The sequence below is a fragment of the Acomys minous genome (genome assembly GCF_964271855.1).
Source record: "Acomys minous genome assembly, chromosome: 17".
NCBI classification, from domain to species: Eukaryota; Metazoa; Chordata; class Mammalia; order Rodentia; family Muridae; genus Acomys; species Acomys minous.
This window is the reverse complement of record NC_140500.1, coordinates 60,008,225-60,033,081: the sequence shown is the minus strand read 5'-3', so window position 1 is coordinate 60,033,081 and position 24,857 is coordinate 60,008,225. Positions and strand designations below refer to the sequence as shown.

The 24,857-nt window shown below is 52.1% G+C and overlaps 1 protein-coding gene across 1 annotated transcript; it reads left to right on the top strand.

The window, feature by feature from the left end:
* The first annotated feature begins 1,656 nt into the window (after positions 1–1,656).
* On the top strand, positions 1,657–19,455 carry ATP6V1B1 (ATPase H+ transporting V1 subunit B1). Its single transcript, XM_084766771.1, has 14 exons — positions 1,657–1,868; positions 8,302–8,357; positions 12,533–12,631; positions 12,799–12,892; positions 13,288–13,365; positions 14,205–14,344; positions 15,581–15,682; positions 16,024–16,121; positions 16,782–16,905; positions 17,114–17,264; positions 17,402–17,484; positions 18,531–18,635; positions 18,807–18,936; positions 19,023–19,455. Exons 1-14 carry the CDS (start codon positions 1,751–1,753, stop codon positions 19,184–19,186), a joined length of 1,542 nt encoding a protein of 513 aa, XP_084622897.1. The 5' UTR covers positions 1,657–1,750; the 3' UTR covers positions 19,187–19,455.
* Positions 19,456–24,857: the final 5,402 nt, after the last annotated feature.

Here is a 24,857-nt window from a genome sequence, read left to right as displayed (position 1 = left end):
AAACAGGAAAAGGCAGAGACAGAACACTGGGAATGATGCAAATGTTTTGAAACCTCAAGGCCCACCCCTGGGCCACACCTCCTAAGCCTTCCTAAACAGTTCCACCAACTAAGTACCTAGTATTTAAACATATCAGCCTAGGGGGCCAATCTCCATTCAAACCACCAACCCTGCCGTGAGATTTCCTCTGCCAAACAGATTAGCCCATTACTTCTGAATTCCGTCTCACTCGAATTCTCAGGACATGGGAAGAATAAATACATATTCTTCTCCAGAACACAGTCTGAATCGTTTCCAGCCCATTTCCTCATAAAGTACTTGTTCGCCTCTGAAACTTCATGTGCTGGCTTTTAACTGTTCCTATATCTCTCAGCATCCTGGTCTTCCATCAAGACAGCCCACCAAACTCTTCTTACCCCCTGATAGGGCTGAACAGCTCTCCTACATTCCTCTCACGGACCAGTTTTAGAGGCCTAGAGAACTACACGGTCAGGTTTATAGCGACAACCCCACTCCTGGTACCAACTGTCTGCGTTAGTTACTTTTTCACTGCTATGACAAAGTGCCTGGTAAGAAGAAACTTTTAAAAGGTTCATGATTTGAGATTGCAAATCCAGTACAGTGGGAAAAGGCATGGTGGCGGCAGGGGTGGAGGGATGGGGCTGACGAGACCATGCTAGATGATTCGAAGTCCTTTCAGGTTGGCAGCCAAGTTAACCATCACACCCACAATTTTTTAATTTCTCGCGTAATATCACACAGAAAAGTAACACGGGGGCCATAAGTGTAAGCTTACATCATTTCATCGGCGTATAATAGATTCATGGAGGTGTGCGATCAGAATTCGGCTACCTTGCAGCCACACACAGCCCCCAGCAGAAGAAGAGCTCTTTGACAGAATGGGAGACGTGAGGGAGGGAGCAGAGACCCGAAATGGACCAGAGCTGGAGAGAGTGAGCAGGGAGGACAGCACAGAGAGAGAGAGAGAGAGAGAGAGAGAGAGAGAGAGAGAGAGAGAGAGCGCCAAGGAACATGGCAGCTTCCTGCAAGAGGTGGCCTGAACTGGCCAGGCCTCTAGAGATGACAAAATGAGCCAGGTGTGGTAGCGCACCCCTTTAATGCCGTCACTCGGGAGGCAGAGGCAGGTGGAGTGCTGTGAGTTCAAGGCCAGCCTGGTCTACAAAGTGAGTCCAGGACAGCCAAGGCTAAGCAAAAAAACCATAAAACACACAAACAAACAAACAAACAAGATGATAAGATGGTGGAAAGGGAAGGGTGCCCAGGTATGGTTCAGGACAAAGGGTCCAGGTTGGGAGGGCAGTAAGAAGACAGAAATAGGGCACACAGAGCCATACGATGGGGACAAGGACTAGTCGGGGAAGGAAAAGCTGAAGCCACAGTACTCAGATACGGGAACTATGCTGAGGGACGTCTGGGCACAGAGTTTAGAAAAAGTGCCCTGCACCTTGCTCTGCCCTTCATTGCAAGCTTTCAGCACCCGAGGGGGCCAGCCACTACAGGATTTGCTCAGCCTGTGCTGTGCGTGAGAAACCTTGGGAGCTGGTGCGTGCCAGCTTCCCTGTTTACAGTCAACCTGGCGGGGGGGGGGGGGGGTAGCAGAGACAGAAGGAAGGGGAGGGGTGGCTGCTGGCACGGGCTGAGCAGTCTGCCCCAGCTCCAGCCGGAACTGGAGTCTTAGAGTTGCCACCAGGCTTCTCAGGCACCACGGGCTTCCAGCTCTCCACACGCCATGGCCACGGAAGTAGACTGCAGGCCTGAGGGACTCACTAGCAATAGCTGTGACCCAGCCACAGCCAGAGAGCACATGCAGGCTGTGACCCGGAACTACATCACCCACCCCCGCATCAGTGAGTAGTCATGTCCAGCTGCTGAGGGGAGCGGGCTGCTGGGATCACTGCTTTTTTGCCTCAGAAAAAGAGCACTAAGACCTAAGGAAATCAGGGGGTCCTGGCATAAGCTTATACATGTCTCACCTCTACAGGTGGAGGCATGGGGGTTCCATTCAGGCCACCCCAAAGGAGAGGGATGAGTAGCAACTGTTATTATCAGATCCCATCTAAAACCCAAGGTGGGGGGGGGGGGAGAGATGGAGAGATGGGGGGGGGGAACAGGAACACACATGGGCTTGTATGAGTGAGCAAACGGATCTGCAGTGACTGTGTAGAGGGATGGGCAGTGGGCACTTGGCTTGAGGAATTTAGCACCCACTGTGTTGTACCAATGGGTGCCTGCATTACCTCCTAGGGGAGAGAAACTGTACACAGAAGCACCGACTAGAACAGCATTCTCCCCTGGGGGAAGGGCACGAGTTGTACAACAGCATGCTTGTACGCACAGGGTGGAGGTGAGGTGTGTATGCAGTGTGTGTGTGTGTGTGTGTGTGTGTGTGTGTGTGTGTATGTGTGTGTGCGCGCTTGGATACAATGTACCTGTGTGTTTAAGGGGAAAGAACCCATGTGGATTCATGTGGTAATGTGTGTATACCATTGGCGTGTACTTGTTTACACACGGTGTGCCTTTCTCACTTTTGTCAGTAGGCAACTCTGTCCCTGATCTGTAGGGGTGAGCCACACCAGTGTCAGGGACAGAAAACCAGGGAAGGTCCACAGGGTCAAAGCCACCCCCCATGTTCTTGCCCAATGTCACTCTCCCTGGCTCGGTAGTCTCGGGCAGCCTAGCTCACTGGCGGAAACCAGCCTGAGTGGCCCCAGCTGAGCAGAGCCTGAGGCTCCTAACAGGGTGTGCCGGGGGAGGGGAAAGTGCTAGACACAGACACCCCCTTTTTCACCCTGGCTCCAGGGCCACCCAGCTGCACAGAGGAGGTACAGTATTCATATGGGGCACCCGACAGCTGAGCACAGAGCAACCAGTGCCTTTCAGCCTCCAACGAGCAGAGTCCTGGGCGCCAGGACCAGCTGAGGGTGAGACAGGCACAGGGTACACCAACTCTGTACTGAAAAGGTGAAGGGGGGGGCAGGCCAGGTTTCTTAAGGAGGTCTGAAAGCCCCTGCCTAATGGACATACAGAGTCCAGAGATAGCCTTCCCTTCCCCCTGCATTGCCCCCCCCCCCCCGCAAAAGCTTGGGTCACAAGGGCCCAGAAATCAGTGGAGAGAGGGCCCCCGCTGTGCCCAGGCTTTGGGCTATGTGATACCCTGCCCCCTGCAGGCCCTCCCACCTGTGGGCAAAGGAGAGCTGCCAGGTTGGGTGGGGCAGCAGTCTGGACATCCAGGCTCAGCTTTCCTTCTGGAATGTGCCCATGCAGGGATCTCCTGGTACACCCCAGACCGACCTTTGTACAGCCTCCCCTTGCCCCACCACTTTTCCTTCCAGGTGGGAGGGTTCAAGCTAGAGCTGCCTCTTACTAGTTTCCTCCTGCGGTTGACTTATTTATTGTCAACACCCTGTAGGTTCTGACACTCACCCCACCCCCCACCCAAGTGACAGAGCAAAGGCTATGGAAGGATGCTCTCCAGGTTCTGCCATGGTATCCTTACCTTACCACAGGCTATCCCCCAGGGGCTGGGCTAGCCTTCCAGGACATCCTTTCAGCCTGGATGAGCTTCATTCCCCAGATGTCTCTCTCTGCCCTCCTCCCCTGCTACCAGGTCCTCTACTCTGAAGCTTCGGTCACTAGCTCAGGCTGGAGAACGAGCGAGGGAGCCCAGTAGATGGCCCCACCCGAGAGTCAGGGGCCCCAGAGCTCTTGTAGCCTTGCTTAGAGGTGACTGTGACCATCACAGGGCTCAGCTATGGCTGGAAGAGTGGTGCTGGGCTGATGGACAGAGATGGCCAGAAAGAGAGGGCAGGGCAGAATTGAAACAACTGGATGTGAGTGCTAGCAGCATCTGCCTTGGGAAGCAGGGCTCCCCGAAAGGCCTCTGTTTACTGTGGAGGAGATGTAGCTTCAGTGTGGTTGCTGGGTAGATGGGGAGCATTTTGCGGTGTAGGGGGAGGTGGGTGTACAGCTTGTGCAAAAGTGCAAAGCGACAAGATGAGGCGATGGAGTCAGGTCAGGTCATTCATCCAGGGTTTGAGAGCCAAAGGGGAGGAAGTTACCGTAAGGTGCTAACAGGCAGGTTCTGATTCTAAGACCCATCTTGTAGTGGAGACCCCTTCACGAGACACGGCCCCCCCCTCAAAAAAACAACTGGGATGGGGGTGAAGGAGCAGGACCTGCTGCCCTGGGCTTGCCCCCACCCTGGCCTCCAGCCTGCTGTGGGAGAGATGATGGGGGGGGGGCAGGACACTGCAGGTGTAGCTGGGCCTGCACTAATTAGGGCCTTGTAGGAGCCCTGCTGAGCCTTTCACTGAGGGCTGTGGGGCAGTGAGGGTAGGGAGGGAGCTCTCTCCCACCCTGCAACCCCCCAAGCAACTCCAGTGTCAGAGACAATGGAAGGGGGTGGGCAGAGTGTCTGCTGAGTCTGGGGAAAGCCCATTGAGGGGCTGCCCTGAGGTCAGTAGCTCCAGCTCTCTCCTGGCAGCTCATCACCCCGTTTCTTTCTTCAGGGTCAAGTGGGACATCCCTGGGTGGGCAATGGCCATAATCCCCGAGTGCCCCAGAAGCAGCTGACTCTTTCCACTTTAGTTTACGTCTCCATGCAAGGGACACAGTCGGGGTGCCCACCAGCCAAGGACATCTGGGTTGCTCAGTTTCCCTTTGCCTGAGTCCTAACTGGACCATTCAAAGCTGGGTGTGCTGGCACGCCTATACTTCCGACACTCAGGAGGATGTGGCAGGAGGATGACCACAAGTTCGAGGTCAGCCTGGCATATAAGAGAGAGTTTGAAGGAAGCTGGGACTGCAGAATGAAATTCTCTCTGTCTCTCTGTCTCCCTTTCTCTGTCTCTCTGTCTCCCTCTCTCTGTCTCTCTGTCTCTCTCTCTCTCTGTCTCTCTCTCTCTCTGTCTCTCTCTCTCTCTGTCTCCCTCTCTCTGTCTCTCTCTCTGTCTCTCTCTGTCTCTCTGTCTCCCTCTCTCTGTCTCTCCCTCTCTCTGTCTCTCTGTCTCTCTCTCTCTGTCTCTGTCTGTCTGTCTGTCTGTCTGTCTCTCTCTCTCTCTCTCTCTCTCTCTCTCTCTCTCTCTCTCTCTCTCTCACACACACACACACACACACACACACACACACACACACACACCAATACCAATACCAATAGAACCAGATGGCTCTGAGAAAAGGTCTCGTCTCATGTTGGGGTCTACAACCCCTCAAAGTGTCAGTCTGTGATTCTGGGGATTTTCAGGAGACACTGGGTAGTAAAGACCCTGCAGAAGGTAGGCAAGGGCAAGGCCTGAGGACTCGCAGTCAGTGTTGAACAGAAAATGGTACTGTTTTGTTTTGTTTTGGTTTGGTTTGGTTTGGTTTGGTTTGGTTTTTCAAGACAGGGTTTCTCTGTGTAGCCTTGCCTGTCCTGGACTCGCATTGTAGCTCAGGCTGGCCTCAAACTCACATCAATCCACCTGCCTCTGGCTCCCGAGTGCTGGGAGTAAAGGCGTGCGTCACTACCACCCAGCCAGAAAATGGTTCTTGAGTAGTTTTCTACAGTGAAGACTCCACACTATGCTCTACGCACACACCCACTCCAGCCACTCCGCCATTCCTGGCTAGAGTTGGCGGTGGATCCGGCAGCCTGGACAGAGGCTGGGGTGCTGGGATGACTCAGAGGCTCACAGTGGTCGCATATTCTTTCTCCTATTTTCCTCTGTGGTCATCAGCAGGCAGGAGCTGGGAGCACAGCCCCTGTGCTGGGCATCAGGGCTGTCTCTTGGTTTGGGGCTAAGGTGGAGGCACCTGTTGGTTCTGATGTGGGAATGATGAGCTGATGGAACCAGTTAGAGCCTTCCAGAACTCAGCCAGCCCAGTGTGCTGAGCACAGCAGAGCCCACCCCTCACAGCTCTCCCCCACACGGGCAGCCAGTCCAGAGCAGCTGTGCCTCATCTTCCTTCTCTCTGTCCCTCAAAGCACTGAGGGACTAGAAAGAAGGAGTTCTTTTAACTCTGCCATGGGCACTTTCCACAACTCCTGGTTGGGGGGGGGCTGCTGGATGGAAGGCTCCCTTAACCTGAGGGTGTCTCTTCCCTGAGCACCCAGTCTGGTCCCAGGACCATCTCACTGCCCCTTCATCCCCTTTGCACCTCACCTGTCCATCTTGGCCTCCACATGGCCCACCCATCCTGCTCTTTATCTCCCTTGGCCAGCCTGATGGTCACCATCTTAATGTCCCTGGAGTTTCACATAGTTCAGTCATGCCTTGTCTTTTCTGTCCCTTTGATATTAGGCTCTCAGTTGGGGTAGTCATTGATTTGCCTCACGTAGTGGCAGCTGAAGGGCATCCAACAGCTAGAACAGAAGTGCCTAAAGAAAGGAAGAGAGGCGGGAGGGGGCCGTGGTGGCGCATGCCTTTAATCCCAGCACTCAGGAGGCAGAGGCAGGCGGATTGCTGCTGCGAGTTCGAGACCAGCCTGGTCTACAAAGTGAGTCCAGGACAGCCAAGGCTACACAGAGAGACTCTGTCTCAAAAAAACTGAAAAAGAAAAGAAAAAAGAAAGAAAGGAAGGAAGGAAGAGAGGAAAGAGCCCCAGGGAACAGGGAGTGAGAGGGAAGGAGCTGGCCCTGGGCTGATCTGTAAGAAATGGGGGATGGTGTGGGTTTCTTCCAAGGATCCTAGAAGTGGAAGAAGAGGGGAAGGAAAAGGAGCCTGCAGGGAGAGGGGGGGACGCGCCTGATGATGTGTGGGGTAGCCCTCTTGTGAAAATGGGTGCAAGAGCAGGAGGAGGCTGAGGGGGAGCCATTGGGGATGGGTGACAGGGCTGGCCTGAGGGACAAATTCAGGGTAGGCAGCTGGTCCCTCACCCCAGGAGGGATGTCTTCTGGATCCTGCCTCTGATAAAGATGGAGCTCCTTCAGGGGCAGAGGGAAGAAGGCAGGTATCTGGTACAAGGGCAGTAGGCAGCTCTGGTAGGGAGTGGGCCACCCTCCTCTGGCCACCCTGGCTAGACTCAACCTTGAGGTTTTCAGATAGTCCGCACACTGGGTCCTCGCAGGGAGCCGCAGAGGAATGGTGCACGTGCTGTGAAAGCAGCTTAAATGACTGGGAAGGCACAGGCAGGGACACTGGCTTCTTCTGGGACCAGCCATGCCCTTTCCCACACCCTACTACAATCATGCCAGGGACCCTAAGCCAGGCTTTTTCTGTGCCCACCTCCCCTGAACCCTGTGTCTGTGGGTGACTCAGTTCCTTTCCAACACCCCACTCATCTGGTCTGGCCAAATCAACTTGTCTTCACTGTGTTACTGGTGCACCCCCCCTCCCCCCAGAATCTCTGATCCCTGAGAGAGACTAGCTATGGTACTCCATTACCACAGACAAGGAACTGTGGCCTCCAAAGGTAAGCTTCCTAGATGACAGTCAATGGATCTCACTCTGGGAGCTGAGCTCTCTTCTCGTGTGTGTGTGTGTGTGTGTGTGTGTGTGTGTGTGTGTGTGTGTGTGTGTGTACACTCTTCTTGGTAACACTCTTCCCCTCTCCTGCCCCCCTCCCCCTCCCCTCCCCCCTCGTTCCCCTCCCCCACCCAAGGCTGTCCAGTGAGCTGGGGGGACCTGGCCAGGGCTTGGTGGAGGAAGCAGAGGCTGCAGCACCTTATCCCACAGAGCCCATCAGTGCAGGGTGAAGGGAGGACAATGCAGGATGGGGGGGGGGGAGGCTGGGGGGGGGGCTGGGGAAGGTCCCAGGAGGCCACAGCTGCGGCCCAGAACTTTTTGGAAAATTGAAGCGGAGTTATGAAGAGGGAGTCGGTGAGGTGGGGGGCTGAGGCCAGAGGGGAAGCACATGGGGTGGGGAGCTCAGCAGGCTTGGGCAGGGCTCTGAGGAGCCCTCTGCCCCCCGTGCCCTCCTCCAGCATCCTGCAGGTGTCGAGACAGTGGGGGGTCTGTGGCAGGGGCTTGACCCTTACAGCAATGGTGGCTGGCGCTGTCACAGCTAATGACCCTGATGGCCCAGGCTGAGGAGGAGGTGGGGGTGCAGAGAGGGCAGGAGACAGAGGATGCTACTCTCTCTCTCCCTCTCTCTCCTCTCTCCCTCCCTCTCTCTCTCTCTCTCTCTCTCTCTCTCTCTCTCTCTCCTGTGTGTGTGTGTGTGTGTGTGTGTGTGTGTGTGTGTGTGTGTTCGCGCGCGCGTGCATCCCCCCCCCACATGCAGGCGCATGCATACATTTCTCTTGGAGGCAGAACATGGTTGGACTTAGGGGTGAGACCCTCACACATCCCTCCCCTCCCCCAGCCTACAGGACCGTGTGCAGCGTTAATGGCCCTCTGGTGGTGCTGGACCAGGTCAAGGTAAGACTCTTCAGTCCCTTTCCTGGCCCCCTAGGCTACATCCAGGATTTCTTTTAAGCTGTCCATCTAGAAGTTTTGTGTTATTCTGCCTAACTCTGTCACTCCTCAAGTCGCCTGCAAGGTTTCCTCTTCACGCTTTGTCTGTGAGAAGCTGTAAAGGGCCCAGGGCTGCGGAGGTGGGGGCTGGGGTGAGTGCTGGCCCTAGGAATTCTGTTCTCCGTTGACTGGCCCACCTTCATCACTTAGTCTCTCCCTTTTCCGCTCCCTCTCCCTCCCCTGACTCAAGGGCCAGGGCCCAGGGCTTTATGCGCGCCAGGCAAGCACTTTGTCCTGAGCTGTATTTCTCTCTTTGTCTGATTTTGTTGACAGCCAGCCTGGTTTCTTTTAGGCCCAAGTTGGTATTCTCTGTTGAGATTTTCCTCTTCAGGCTGACAGTCCGTCCTTTCAGGTGAGAGGGCAAACGCTGAGGACAGTTGCGGTTTCAGAGCCCCAGGCTCACACGGAAGGGAGCAAGGACGACGCGAAAAGTGGGACTTTTGTGGTAGAAACGAAAATTTCCTTTGTCTCTCCGCTCTTGGGCGCCCTCTTGTGGTCGAGATCCCAAAATGCTGCGCTTCCCTGTCTCTTGCCTCCTAAGAGCAATCGGGGTTGAGAAGGGCCTGTCCTGGAGCAACCCCACATGGCGGTGGCTCACAGACCGCTCAGAGAAGAGGGGCTTCGCGTCTTTTCATCAGGACAAATAAAACCGCCTTCAGTGACCCTCATCGCTGAAAAATCTCAGCAGGGAAGGCCTGGGAGAGTGGCTCCACTCTGGTTACTAGTCTATCCACCACTCCCCCGAGACCGGTTAGGTCACTTAGTCTGTGGCCATCAGGGGACAGAATGGCAGCCACAGGGATGGTAACTTCCGGCACTATAACATATCATTAAATGTTATTGTATTTTAATAGTAAAAACTAATACATTCTTCTTCTACCCAGAAAAACAAAGGAAAGCCCTTGAGCATCTGTCCCTTTGTCCCCAGTGCCGTGAGACCCGCGATCTATGCTCATATGTAGGTGAACAACGCAGGTGCGGAGAGACACCTGTGCCCGTTAGATGGTGACCCATCAGGTTGCGTTTCTGAGTATACTGATATTTGTGAGGCTTAATCTTTAACATCAACTGCACTGGATTTTAGAATCACGTAAGGGTCATGCCACTGGGAAATGTGTGTGAGGACATTTCCAGAGAGGTGTCATTGAGAACGGAAGACTTGCCCAAAATGTGAATAGCTCCGTCCCATTAGGTGGGGTCCCGGGGTGAATAAAAAGAAGAACGGTAGAACAGACGCTGAGTACCAGAACCCGTTTCTTCCGCGGCCAGCCACTTCAAGCTCTGCCCAAGCCTTTCCCACCATGGTGGACTGTACCCTCTCAGACCATGAGCCAAAACAAGCCTTCCTTTAAGTGGCTCTTGTCAGGCAAAGAGGCGGGGCGGGGGGGGGGGAGGGGAAGCTAACGCAGATTCATTGAGCAATCCCATTCCGTTTGCGGGCTGTGCTGTTACAAACAGTTCACGAGTGCACATCCTTTCATACTGACTCTCGTTGCTGTATGTTGTTGTATGTTCAAAGGGTAACTGTAATTAAAGGCGTGTTTCAGGAGCAGAGTGAGTGCTTAGCAAACTCACTACCTTGGATGTTATTCCCAGCACCACAAGTAAATAAACACACAAATAAATATTGGTATCAGGACGGAAGTGCTTCTTCTGAAAAGTGCAGTGATCTGGCTCCCAGAGGGTCTGTGGGAGGACCTCCCCCTGCCCCCCCCCCATGTCACATCCCTGTAGCCCTTGAATGTGGTCTTATCTGTGATGTTGCTGTAAGCGTTTTACTGACTGAGCATCTCCCTAGCGCCGCCCCCCCCCCCCCCGCCGTCTGTCTGTCTGTCTGTCTTCCCCCACCCCCCATCCGCCATTTGTCTCTCTCCCTCCCCTTTCCCCTTCTCTCTCCCCATCACCCCTCCACCTCACCCCCATCTCTCTCTCTCTCTCTCTCCTCTTTCTTTTCAGGTGCCATCAGAGGCCAACTGGAGTTAGAGGATTTTGTGAACTCTTAACCACTGAGCCATCTCCAGAACCCCGTAGACACTTTAAACTCTCTCCTCCAACTTTTAAGATATTGATTTTTTAAAAAAATCTTTTAATCCATTAATAAGATGAACTTCACCAGAGTGTTCCCTGTTAGAGTAACCTTGGGGTCTTGAAATCAGTGCTGTGTGTTTACCTTCATTTTAATTTTTTCCTGTTTTCCCCCCACTTTGGGTTTGTGACCTGGACTTCTTATAATTGCTGGACCTTATTTGTGAATGTTCAGTTAAGATTTTGGGATCTCTGACTGTGAGCAGGCAGCCTACAATTTTCCCATAACGGTTTTATTTTTGTGTCAAGGTCATGTTTGCCTCATAAAATGAATTAAACCCAGTGCTCCCCACCCCAAGGCCTTTGAAAAGCTTAAGAAAATTTCAAATTCTTTGTCCTTTCTTGTTAGAATTTCCTGGCATAACTCTCAGTGGTCGATGTGGTAAACTTTAAACTTACAGAATCAGCCAAGGAAGGCAGTGCACAGGCTTAATGCCAGCACTCAGGAGACAGGGGCAGGTGGAACTCTGAGTTGAAGGCCAGCCTGGTCTACACATCTAGTTCCAGGCCAGCCAGAGCTACACAGAGAGACATTCACCAAAAAATGATGAGATCATCTGCCTTTCTATTACTTTTCAATTGGCTCTGGTTTGAGTTGTTTCCTCCTATCTTCATTCATTTCTTCTAAATCCTGATATGTGCATTTCTTCCTATTGTTTTCTGAATCTGATTAGTAGAGCTTGTGGTGGTTTATTTTCCCAATAGCTATTTGTTCTCTTTTCTTTTTCTTTTGAATATTTATTTTGTTTTTATTTGTGCATGCACGTGTACATGATCAATGCTCACAGAGACCAAAAGAGAGTGTTGGATCCACTGGCCCTACCTTGTTTTCTCTTCCTCCCTTTCTCTCTCTCTCTCTCTCTCTCTCTCTCTCTCTCTCTCTCTCTCCCTCCCTCCCTTCCTCCCTCTCTCTCTCTCCCTCTCTCTCTTTCTCTCTCTTCCTTCCTTCCTTCCTTTTTCTATTATGAATAATGCTTCCATGAGAATTCACATTCAATATTTTATATGAATATATATGTGTTTATTTCTCAGGTAGATATCTAAGAGTAAAACTGCTGAGGTCGAATGTAACTGCACTTTAACCTTTTGAAAAACTTCACCTTGCCTTGTGTGTTATTTTTGTATTGTGTTAAACAATTGTGTTATTTCTGTATTGTGTTATACACAAAGTGCATTGGCTTATTCGCCACCCAGTAGAGTAAGAGGGTCCCAATTTCTCCATATCCTTAGTAATGTGTTATCTGTCTCGATGCTGCTGCTGCTGCTGATGATGATGATGATGATAATGATGATGATGGTGATAGTGATGATGATGGTGGAGATGATGATGATGATGATGGTGATGATGATGATGGTGGTGGTGATCACAGCCACCCTAACCGGTGTGCAGTGGCAGCTCATCATGGTTTTGGCTTTCATTTTCTTACTGACTAAGGAGACTAGCCATGAATATGTTGCTCCCTGCCTACTAGCCATATCTGCATCTCTAGAGAAATGCCTATTCAAAGCTTTAATCAAGTCCTTCTCATCATAGAAGTCCTTTATATATTTTGTTTATTAACCTTACTTGTGTTTAGATTCCTAAGCATTACACAGACATCAGGAATGGGTGTCACTGGTTCATGGTGACACCTGGAAAACAGGGAATCCTTTTTCTGGTGACAGGTGTGCTCCTCCTCGGTGCTCAGGAGACCTGGGTGGCCGCAATGGCCACTTTGTGCTACTGTGCCCGTCCCACCCCTGCCTGATGCTATGCTCACAGCTTGCCTGTGATGCATAATTAGACGTGGGCCACAAACTTGCACTAAGCGGGGAGCTTTGGCTTTAACACGTACTTCTGATTAAAGTCACAGTTCACCGCAGAGCACCTCTTCCCAAACAAAATCTCCTTCCCCACACGGGGCACAAGAGGACAAACAGTAGCTTAGGACCCGAAAAAGGAGACATGGGGAAGTGGCAGGTCCTTCACACTGGGTGGCTCTTCTCCCTAACAGTTTGCCCAGTATGCTGAGATTGTCAACTTTACTCTCCCTGATGGGACTCAGAGGAGTGGCCAAGTGCTTGAAGTGGCTGGGACCAAAGCCATTGTTCAGGTACGTGCGTGCGCCAGTGACAAGAGTGAACTCACAGCCCCTGTGCTGCCTTACAAGGACCTATTTCCCAGAGAATACCCTGCTCAGAGCTGTGCACTCTGAGTGCCTGCCATGGGAAGCCTCACTCTTTCCAGGCAAGCCCCTAAGCAACGGTTCCTAACTCATAGGTGTTTGAAGGGACCTCAGGGATTGATTCCCAGAAGACCACATGTGAATTCACGGGGGACATCCTGCGGACTCCTGTGTCAGAGGACATGCTGGGTGAGAATGGGGTGGCAGGCCGGGTGCCCCTCTCACAAAGCCCTTCACAGCCTGTACAGGCGTGTTTCCTATGTGCCCCCTGAGGCTGGAAGTTATACTTTTTCTAGCTCCCATCCCCAGGACAGGGCCCAATATATAGAACATGCTCATGGTCCCAGGCCAGTGACAGGGTCACTCTAAAATGCCTTGTCTGTGAAAATTCCCAAAAGAGGAAGGAAGATGCCCTGCTCCTTGCAGGGACAGTCAGGGAAGTGTGCTGTCTGTGGAGGGCTGGAGGCTGGGGAGGCGAGGAGCACAGGATGATGGATTCTGGAGGAATGTGTGGGACTGGCGGCCGACCGTGCAGAGGCTGCGAGCCGGCCCTGACACCTTCCTGAACCCCTTGTCCCTCCCAGGTCGGATTTTCAATGGCTCCGGCAAACCCATTGACAAAGGGCCTGCTGTCATGGCAGAGGAATTTTTGGACATCAACGGTGAGAGAGTGGAAGCTGTGTGTGGCTTGGAGGACATACACCCAGCAACTGTCCCGCCCAGGCCATCCTTTGTGCCACCTACCCTTGGAAGTCCTACACAGTCCCATGGCGGGTCAGATGAACAGGCAGATAAGCAAAGGCCTCCCTGTCCCCAGATCCACCATAGAACCCCTGAAATGCACCCCCCCCCCAGATTTTACCATCGCACAGCACCTCCGGCCATCCTCTGTAGCCTTCAGCTCCCTAGGCTCTCCCCTGGGAGCTAAGTAGGGGAGACTCACAGCAGTGACAGATCCCTTCCCAGGACCCCAGCTATTCCCAAGGAGACCCTCCTGACTCCCCCAACCTCAGCCCATCCGTTTTCTGAGGCAGTAACGGAGGCCTGCGGAGCCCGCTCATTTGACCAAGGCCACACAGCAAGCTAGCGGCAAAGCACACATCTGACCCCACATAATCTTTGAGCCGCCCCCTCTGGTGCTCTGATCACCATTCAGGTGTCTAAGTGTGGAGGAGGTCTGTCTAGCTGAAGGCCTCACTTCCTGCCGCCTGCTTCTGAGGTGCCTTAGGGCAATGCTGTCTAAGATAGCATGGATCCATGGCTGTTTAAACTTGAACCAATCCTCCCCCCACCCCCCAAAAAAGGAAATTTCCTTTTAAATTGCATTTCATATGCACAAGAGCTATGGGTGCCTGGGTGGCACTGCCCCCCCCACACACAGTTAGAGCAGAGACCCATAGCTGCAGAAGGTGCTGTTGAACAGGCTGGTTGGCAGAAAGAGACCGTGGGGGTTGGGGGTGCAGGGAAGGGCTGACCCTGGCTCCATGACCACCCCTCTCAGGCCAGCCAATCAATCCCCATGACCGAATCTACCCGGAGGAGATGATCCAAACGGGAATCTCCCCCATTGATGTCATGAACAGCATCGCTCGTGGCCAGAAGATCCCCATCTTCTCTGCGGCTGGACTCCCCCACAATGAGGTAAGGGATGATTAAGCAAGGACCAGGGACAAGAGGAGGCCCGGGCCTCCCGGCTAGCGCTGAGCACTTCTGCGCCAAGCAGAGAGTAGGAGTCGTCAGCATCCACCCTGGCTGGTGTTTTCCTGACAGCTCAGGGTCAGGGTCGCATGAGAGCCACCCCCCAACACACACAGTCACACACTGCCCCCAGGGAATGGCTGCACGCTGTCCCTAGTGAATGAGGTGCTTGCTGGCTTCAGGGAGCCCAAGTGGAGTCCAGTGGAGAAGCCCTGCTCTGCTGAGCGGAATCCTTGTACTAGTGATGGCCTGACGCCCCCACCAGACACGAGCCACTGGTGTGACAGTTTCTAGATATCCCTTCCTCACCCACCACTCCTGACCATGCTAACTCTCTTTCAATAGTCGTCTCCTCCTCCTCCTCCTCCTCCTCTTCTTCATCCTCCTCCTCTTCTTCTTCCTCCTCCTCTTCTTCCTCCTCCTCCTCTTCCTCCTCCTCCTCCTCCTCCTTCTTCTTCTTTCTCCTCCTCCTCCTTCTCCTCCTCTTCTTCTCTTCTTCTTTTTAAATGAAAGGAACCTGACTACTTCTAAGTCAGGTGGAGGAGAAAGCTTTATTTTATTTTATTTTAAGATTTATTTACTATGTATACAGTGCTCTGCCTGCATGTACACCTGCAGGCCAGAAGAGGGCACCAGATCACATTAGAGATGGTTGTGAGCCACCGTGTGGTTTCTGGGAATCGAACTCAGGACCTTTGGAAGAGCAGTCAGCGCTCTTAACCTCTGAGATATCTCTCCAGCCCTTCAATAGTCTTCTTCCCCAACACATCTTGGTTATGGACGGAGAGCTCTCATAGACACACACACACACACACACACACACACACACACACACACACACACACACACACTAGTCTCACGGCCACACAGGAGGCTGTGGGAGGGGCAGCCTCTGAAAGGCTCAGTTATCCTAAGCTAATCTGCCCAATTTCACATCAAGACTATTGTTCTTCTGGGCTCTGCCCTGATCCCTGTGACAAGTACCTTCAGCTCCTTAGGAGCCAAAAGAACAGACCATCCCCAACCCTGGGAAAGGCTGCAGGATCCAAAGCAGCCCCTCACTTCAGGGTTTGGACTCCATCCAAAGTCTCTAACCACCCATCCTCCTCAGTGATGCTCAGCAGGCCAGACACAGGGCTCTGACCCTGACAGCCTCCCTCCTGGCCCATCTCCTCTCAGATTGCTGCCCAGATCTGTCGCCAGGCTGGGCTGGTGAAGAAATCCAAGGCCGTGCTGGACTACCACGAGGACAACTTTGCCATCGTCTTTGCAGCCATGGGGGTAAGGGAACCTGGAGACCAGCTCTGGGAGCTGTGAGAAGCAGCCCTTTGCCTTGGCTCTGGCATCGCCTACTCTGATGGGAGACACCAGCCCTACATCCCAAGAAGCCCCTAAAGTGCAGGCCAGTATGGAGGCAGAGACCATGGCATGACCAGTGGGGGCAGGGATGGAGTCAGTGGCCAGGGCGGGGTGACCTTGAGGCATCCCAAGGGCTCACCTGTACACTCAGTGACTGCTAAGCTGGTTGGTCCCCAAGATTTGCTGCAAAAAGCTGGGTGTGACTAAGCAAGCCCTGCCCTTGGCCACATGGCCTGCCTGTAGCTCTCCTGCTATGTGCCTAGGTGAACATGGAGACAGCCAGGTTCTTCAAGTCAGATTTTGAGCAGAATGGAACCATGGGAAATGTCTGCCTCTTCCTAAACTTGGCCAATGACCCTACGTGAGTTTTTCCTATGCTCAGACTGCCTTTGGGACCTGATCCTTCCCTAGATCTGAGATATTGGGGTTCAGAACTTCTCAGAACTACAGCCATGGGTCAGAGCTGTGCAAATAACTCTTGGTTGTACAGGAAAACTGAGGCCTGGGGCAAGCTAGGGAGCCCTGAGTCACCGCCACAAGGTCATCGCTGGAGAGACCATTGTTTGTGGCATTTATTTAGAAAATGCTCTTTTGAAAGTTTTGAAGATGGCATCTCAAGTCTGGGGTTCACATGAATGAAATTTAAACTATCCAGGGTATTAAGGGTACCCCCAAACTAAGTACCAGGATTCTAGGGGCTGGGATGGCATTGCTAAGGGAAGATCCACAGGGCCAGAGCCCCGGAACTAAAAGTGGTCAGCTAAAGGAAGCTTGCTCAGGAGAGCTTCAGATAGGAAAGGGACATTTTTGGCTCACCTCGGATGGTGGACCAGTGTTGCCAGAAAGTGCCCACTCTCGAGAACCATTGTCTTGACCAGAAGGCCTAAGCTGGGACCATCTTATCCATTCCTCTGCGCCACACACATGCCATCTTCCCAGCTGACCTTATGCTTAGTTCTGGGGTTCATGGGGCTCAGGCCTGGGCCTCCGGGCTCTCAGCATTGCCATGCTTGGCTTCCAGGATTGAGCGGATCATCACGCCACGCCTGGCACTGACCACAGCTGAGTTCCTTGCCTACCAGTGTGAGAAGCACGTGCTGGTCATACTGACCGACATGAGCTCCTATGCGGAAGCTTTGCGGGAGGTATGTTGACTGACAGGTGTCACATTCAAACCACCCCCGCCCTGTCCCTCTCTTGGTCTCACACCCACCCAGATCTGTGCCTGCTCCTCTGAGGGCTCAGTCACGGCTGGCCGGTTCCTCTTCTCTCCCCCCTAGTCCAACTTTCTAATCTCCTTTCCCGAGTCTAGCCTTGCACCTGCTGACATAGCCACTGTTGTGGATACTACAGGTCTCAGCTGCCCGAGAGGAAGTGCCAGGGCGCCGTGGCTTCCCTGGATATATGTACACAGACTTAGCCACCATCTATGAGCGAGCTGGCCGCGTGGAGGGCCGGGGTGGCTCCATCACGCAGATCCCCATTCTCACCATGCCCAATGACGGTAGCCTCCAGCACCCTCACCCTTCTAGAACCCGCCCTCCCTTTCCACCAGCCACCCCATCACTCCCACACTGAAAGCAGTCCCCGAGCAGACGAGAACCCAGCCTCCCACACTGAGGACAGGGCATTTGCTTGCAGATATCACCCACCCGATCCCAGACTTGACTGGCTTCATCACAGAGGGACAAATTTACGTGGACAGACAGCTACACAACCGCCAGGTACTGTTTCCTTCCAATATCTGCCCCCTTGCCCGAACATCTGTGCCTTGCCACTAAAGCCAGTGGGGAAAGTGCTATGTATCACTCCTGTGCAAGAAAGAGGAGAGGCCGGCCCAAAGTCACACCAGCAGGAGTCTGTGCTCGCAGCTAGCCATAGGCTAGCCCAATTAATTGACCATTGAACTTGAGAAAATGATCCTAACTCTCTGGGTCCGTGTTTTATGTCTCACACCAATGTACTGGGGAGGGGAGGAATACATTAGCATATCTGAAACATATGGAAAGCACTAAATGTAAGGCTTTTCTCTTCCTGTTACAGTTATTTGCTTTGGTGACACTAAATAAGGATAATAGGGCTGGGGGTGTAGGTCAGTTGTCAGTCGCTTATGAGCCTGGCAAGCGTGTAGGAAGCCCTGCGTTCTGACCCCAGCATTGCAATTCTAGCACAAGCCTGCCATCCTAGAGCTAGCAAGGAGGAGGCAGGAAGGCCAGAAGCTCAAAATTATCTCTAGTTACGAAGCAAGTTTGAGTCCAGATAGCCTGGGGTATAAGAAATATTGTCTCAAAACATGCACGAGCACACACACACACACACACCCCTCCCACTCACACAAATGCACACACACACATGCACTCACACACATACGTATACACACATACACACACATTCACACACATATGCACACACACATATGCACACACATACGTATGCACATACATACACACATTCACACACATAAACACACAGATGCTATTAAGATTCAACTTGTTTGTACAAATAATCAAATGTTTTGAAATAGAAAGAGTTTTATTCATTACTCTCACCTCATTGCTCCTGGCTCCAGCTTCCTTCCTGCATGGACTCACCTATGTAGACAACCCTCACTCTCTCCCACCTGGTAACTGAGGCCTAGAATCTGTGGGGAATAACGCAGGTGGCATGCGGCCCGCTCACTGCTCACTTTTCTGTAGACTGAGTCGGAGTCTCCTGAGAAGGGTGTGGAGAGCCTGGGTCCTGTCACCTGCCCCTCTCTTGTGCTCCCTAGGTTTATCCCCCCATCAACGTGCTCCCTTCCCTGTCACGGCTGATGAAGTCTGCCATAGGCGAGGGCATGACCAGAAAAGACCACGGAGATGTCTCCAACCAGCTCGTAAGGAAATGGGTAGTGGATGCGGGTAACTGAGCCCCAACTGAACTAGAAGGTCCTGGGGGTGGGATGCATGGGGGGGGGGGGGGAAGGCAGGGATCAAAGCTCGTCTCCAGCAGGGGGAGCTCACTCTGCAGGGGTGGTGAGCCCACGCTCCCTCGCTCCCTCCGATAGTACGCCTGCTACGCCATCGGGAAGGATGTGCAGGCCATGAAAGCGGTGGTCGGGGAGGAGGCGCTCACCTCTGAGGACCTGCTCTACCTGGAGTTCCTGCAGAAGTTCGAGAAGAACTTCATCAACCAAGGTGGGGCGCAGCGGGGGCCGGGGCCGGGCCGGGGGGCCGGGGCCAGGAGCGCCTGGACCTCCCCTCACCCCCTGCATGGTACCCAGGTCCCTACGAGAACCGCACGGTGTTCGAGTCGCTGGATCTAGGCTGGAAACTGTTGCGCATCTTCCCCAAAGAGATGCTAAAGCGCATCCCGCAGAGCATGACGGACGAGTTCTACTCCCGCCAGGGGGCGCAGCAGGACCCCTCGTCCGACACGGCGCTTTAGGGCAGCCCCAGGCTGCAGCCTCTGATTTACAGTTTAAGCTCATGGTTTTTTGCCCTAAGTTGACAGGAGTATCTTTTGGTGTGAGTGGGTGGGTGTGCTTTTATTGGGAAAGTGCTTAGAATGGAAGCGGGGGTGGGGGAGGGGGACACTCCAGAATATTAAGTTGACATTCTACTACTGAACTCCACCTCAGTCCTGTATTTTATTTTAGAAGCCCCACCTCCAAAGATGTACCTGAAATGGAAAATAAAAACAATAACTGAGATGAATTTGTCTCCGATGAAAACAAGCTGGGAAAATTTTGCTAATTGCTGAAGGTGCACATGATACCATGTGGTCTGTAAACATATTTAAAGAGAAAATTCTGCCTGGCATGGTGTTACACGCCTTTAATCCCAGCACTTGGGAGGCAGAGGCAGCAGATCTCTGTGAGTTCGAGGCCAACCTGGTCTACAAAGAGGGTCTAGAACAGCCAAGACTACACAGAGAAACCCTGTCTCGAAAAACCAAAACCAAAACCAAAAAAAACAAAACAAACAAAACAAAACAAAAAGTAAAAAGAAAAGAAAACTCTAGTTGAGCATAATAAAGCACACTTTCAACCCCACTGCTTGGGAGGCAGAGGCAGGTAGATCTCTATGAGTTTGAGGCCAGCCAGGGCCGCAGAATGAGGCCCTGTCTCCAAATAAATAAATAAGTAAATGGAAAACTGAGATGAATTAGTGCCTTAGCGGCTGTACCAGAATTCCTCTTTGGGAAGTATTTACCGTTAAAATGAGAGCTGCGCTGGCAGAGTGGTGAAGAGTTTGCACAGAATTCAGAAAGCCTTGGGTCCCAGTCCCTGCACTAAATAAACTAGGTGTGGTGGCATGCTCTTGTAATCCCAACACTTGGGAAGTAGAGGCTGGGGGACCAGAAATTCAAGGTTATCCTCCCCTACATAGCCAGCCGGAGCTACATGAGACACTATTTCAAAAAATAAAATGAAGTAAATTATGAAAGGGCTGGGACTATAGCTCACTAGTAAAATATTTGCCTATTACACGCAAAGTCTGTGGGTGGATTCCTACCACTCAAAATATAAATATAATAACACTGGCCACCAAGCTCTATTATCCTGATTACCTGAGTTCAGTCCCCACAAGAGACATGGTGGAAAGAGAACACCAACTCCCAAAGTTATCTTCTGGCTTTCACATGTGCACTCATGCAAATAAATCAATGTTGTGGGGGCGGGGAGTTAGCTGTGTGTGGTGGTGCACACTTTCATCCCAGCACTAGGAAGCAGAGGCAGGTGGACCTCTGTGAGTTCCTGGCCAGGCAGAGCTTCATAGTGAGACCCTGGCTCAAAGAATGAGGGGAGAGGGGAAGCAGGATGAGTCTTCTAAATTCCAGATGTCCAGGCTGCCTGCTTGTCCTCCATGCCGTCCTCCCCAGATCTCCGGGCACTGCAGTTACAGGTGGTTGTGAGGCACCGTTGGGTTCTGAGAGCCAAACCTGAGTCTTCAGCAGAGCAGCCTGTACCTTTAACTGCTGAGCCATCTCTCCAGCTCTGTTGCTATTACTTTACTGTACACTTTCACATCTGCCACTGGGAACCTTGCTCTGTTTTTTCAGTGTGATTTCCAATTCCAGAATGCTCACTTTGTTCTCTCTAAATAACAACTCTGCACTAACGTGCTTTGGGCCCCTTCTCAAGCAGTTTGTGTGTTGCCCAGCTTTTTTGTTTTTCCCTCTGCTTGGGGGCTATGGATTTTCATTTCTTTGTTCATCTCACTTTTTCTTCTGAAAACTACTATTTTCAGTAATGGGCGCTAGCAACTCTGACCAGCCCGTGCCCCTCTCTGGGACTTTGTTTTGTTGCCAATGTGTTGGTGCCTGAGATGAGTGCTTTTCGTGATGTCTGTCCCCTCTCTTGAAGCCTCGGATATGCTTATGTCTAGAAACAGCCCCGCAGACGCAGCCACTCTGGGACTGTGATGGTTTAAGCAGGATCCTTGTTGACTGTCTGTCTGATCTTTGTTTACCTCTCTGCCTCTGCTGACGTTGCACCCAGCTTTTAGGCCTCACTGTTCCCAGCCTCTTGTTCTAGTTCCCAGGATGCCTCTGGGGAGATCATTTTTTATCACAGACCTGATTGATGTGTGTTCTGACCTAAGAGAGCTCTTGTATGCTGTCTCTCCGGGATTCCTCTGGTAAACCAGTTGACCTACTAGCTTTTTTTATTACTTCCCACCCAAATCTCCAGGATTTGAACTTCTCCACACTTAGAAAAAAAAAAAAACCAACCATGTCCTTGGATAGGGATCTTTAGAAATTCCGATCCCCGCAGATTGACTGGGTGTAACCCCCAAGTCCCTGCTGTGGGTGAGTGGACCACTTTTCTCAGTGACATCTTGGTCAGAACTCAAGGCTCTCCACCTCGGAGAGGAATAGCTGCCCTACTGCCAAGGGCTTGGTGAAGAAGAGCTTTCTGCCTTTCCACCCCATTCCCCAGGCTGTGGCCTAGAGCTGGTGACAGGAGAGAGAGGCAAAATGGCTTCTTTCTCTTTCCAGTAAAATGTCATATATCTTCAGAGCTGCAGAGACAGGAAGCCCCGTTTTCTCAGCCACACACCCCCAATTTGGAGCTTCTGGAGTTTTGTGAAGGAGGGCGGGGCTAGGAATGCGACAAGCCTAGGGTGCCACAGAGCCCTCCTGTTTTACTAAGATTTCGATTTTTGTGACCATTTCCTCATTTTTATATACATTAGGGCAATGCTGGTCTTGTTTTCTTTTAACTGTTAGTTTTGAGAGACTTTCACTATGTAGCCCTGGAACTCACTGGGTAGACCAGGGTCAGACTTGAGGCCATCTTCCTGTCTCTGCCTCTGGAATGCTGAGACTGCAGGCGTGCACTGGCTCATCTGTTTTGTTTTTGTTTTTATTGTTGTTGTTGTTGTTGTTTTAAATAGTTTCCATCTATTATGGCTGTTTCTGAGGGTTGTATCTGCAGAGCTCCTGTGCCTCCACTTCAGAAGTGGAGGCCAAGTACAGAGATCCTGATCTATGCTTGCTCTATATATCGGGCACCTAGAATATGTCAGAATCAGTCTCTCTGTCTCTCTCACAGAGTCTCTCTCTCTCTGTCTCTGTCTGTCTGTCTGTCTCTCTCTGTGTGTGTGTGTGTGTGTGTGTGTGTGTGTGTGTGTGTGTGTATCTATGAGTGTGTATGAGAGAGTAGTGTGGGCATGGGGCATACACACAGGAACCTTCCTGTCTTCACCTTCTGGGTGCTGGGGTTGCAAGCATGTTATCAGCACTCCTGACTTTTTACATGGGCTCTGGGGATCTGAACTTGGGTCCTCATGCTTGTGTGGTAAGCGCTTTACCAGCTGAGCCATCTCACCACACCCAGCAGCATCTCATTCTGGATGCCTCTTGGGATCATGGTGGACGGTCATGGTACTTAGCGGGTAGTTGCTTAAGCAAGCTCCTGGACTGGCCAGCCACAAGGATACTAATTGCCCATCTGGAAGCACCAGCGGAGGAGACTAGATATCTGGCCATCAGGCCTTTCTTTCAGAGCCTTGGGAACGTCTCTGAGACACATGTGAAGGATCTGTTTAAAATGGCTGTGGTAATGGAGTGCTAGGGGAAGGAGATGGGGGAGGCCACAGAGTTTTCTGGAACAGACCTTTCTCCAGTGCTTCCAACACCCCAGATACCTGTCTTCCTCCAATCTGATCCCAAGGGCAGATGCTCCTGCCCTGCTTGCTAAGACTTGTCATTCAAATCCCACTTCTCTCCCAAACACAGATGCCCTCCCCCACAAAGACAAGACTAGCTCTCCTGGCACCCAGGATACTGACCTGGAAACCCTATTTCCTGCCCATCACCAGCACAGCCAGACCTCGGGCCCCAAGAGAACACCCTGACTGCCGGCAGCTAACTCAGTCCCCGCCTCTGCCCTGATACCATCCTCACAGAAGCGCACGCTAACCCACAGAGTGGAAGCTGGCTCAGCGCCCAGGCCAAGCCCCACGCGGGTATGCCCCTACTTGGACAAGCCAGGCCCGCAGTCCCAGGGTAATTCCTCACTCTCATCTGCTGTTCCCCAACAATGCAGAGGTGACTCTAAGTGTTCCTTGGGTGTCGCAGTGTCCTAGCCCACACAGCTCATTCCAAGGGCCATTATCCCTAGTCACTGTACCCCGTGGAGGATTTAACTGAAGAGCTTTCTACTAACTAGACTTTCCCGAAAGTGACAGAAATCCAACTCAAACTAGCTTGGGCTTCAGAAGGAGCTTGAGATTATAGGATGGTGGGGGGCAGCAAGCCTTGCATCCTGGGGATGGTACGTTTCTGAGTCCTGTGCACTCTCTAAGCACTAATTCCTCATCTAGCCTTTAATTTCCCTTGTAAATTACTCTGGGGTCATGCTATTTCCACTATCATCCAAGAGTAATCGTGATATTCCTCTTGGCCCATTGTTGTTTTACCAGGCCCTCTGTGCAGATCCATGGATCTGGATAAGGGTCCTCCCTCCTGAGCATCCATCCCTCCTGAGCATCCATCCCTCCTGAGCATCCATCCCTCCTGAGCATCCATCCCTCCTGAGCATCCATCCCTCCTGAGCATCCATCCCTCCTGAGCATCCATCCCTCCTGAGCATCCATCCCTCCTGAGCATCCATCCCTCCTGAGCATCCATCCCTCCTGAGCATCCATCCCTCCTGAGAATCCATCCCTCCTGAGCATCCATCCCTCCTGAGCATCCATCCCTCCTGAGCATCCATCCCTCCTGAGCATCCATCCCTCCTGAGGCCCCTGCCCAACTTCCCCATCTTCTTGCCGCACTCTGCTGACCCTCTGTCCTCAGGAGTCCTCTATCCTCCTCAGAAAGACTGTAAAGGCAGCACTACCTTAAAGTAGCTCCTAACCCTGGGTGCGTGGGAGATTCTGCCACATAGCCATGCCTGGGCCGCCACCACACCAATTAGTCTGACCCTGCTGGTAGAAGTATTTTGTACGGTCTCCTCACTTCAGGGTGACCATGATATGACATGAAGATATAAAATATGAGGCAGATGCAGGAGGGTCAGGAGCCTTGGTTACAAAGCAAGTTCAAGGAGACTATGGGCTACACAAGACCCCGTTCAAAAAAAATCTTAATAAACAAACTAAATAAAAATAGGACTGTAAAATATTCCAGGTGCAGGTTAACAACATCTGCAAGGCTCCCAGAAGCAGCAGACTGGTCCCAGTCAGCAGGTAACGCTTAGTAGTTGACCTTACTTTACCAGAATGTAATATCAGTAGCTAAAAACCACCTGCAACAGGAAAAGCTGTGATTTTGCTGGCTTTAAAGGTGCCTGGCAGGAGTGACAATTCCAGTCTTCTTTCTAATCCAGAATTTGAGGCTCAACAGCCATACCTGCAGCTTCCAATGTGGAAGTTTAGTCAGCACATAGCAAGTCAAAAAAGCACAACTAGCAAACGGCGGACAGACAAAAGCAGAGAGATAGAAAAATACCCACCAAACCAGGCACTCAAAACATGCCAGAGAAGACTGAGGTAGCCTGACCGAGAGTGACAAAGGCAACAGCGCCAAGGGGCCTCAATCTTCTAGCAGAAACTGACCGCTGAGGTGCTCGGCTGGAGCCCCTGACCTCTGAGGTGCTTGGCCGGGG

Coding starts and splice junctions, on each gene's coding strand:
- ATP6V1B1 (XM_084766771.1), top strand. CDS start 1,751: ATGGCCACGGAAGTAGACTGCAGGCCTGAGGGACTCACTAGCAATAGC. Junction 8,358..12,532: donor TGGTGCTGGACCAGGTCAAG/GTAAGACTCTTC, acceptor TCTCCCTAACAG/TTTGCCCAGTATGCTGAGAT. Junction 18,636..18,806: donor GAGATGTCTCCAACCAGCTC/GTAAGGAAATGG, acceptor TCCCTCCGATAG/TACGCCTGCTACGCCATCGG.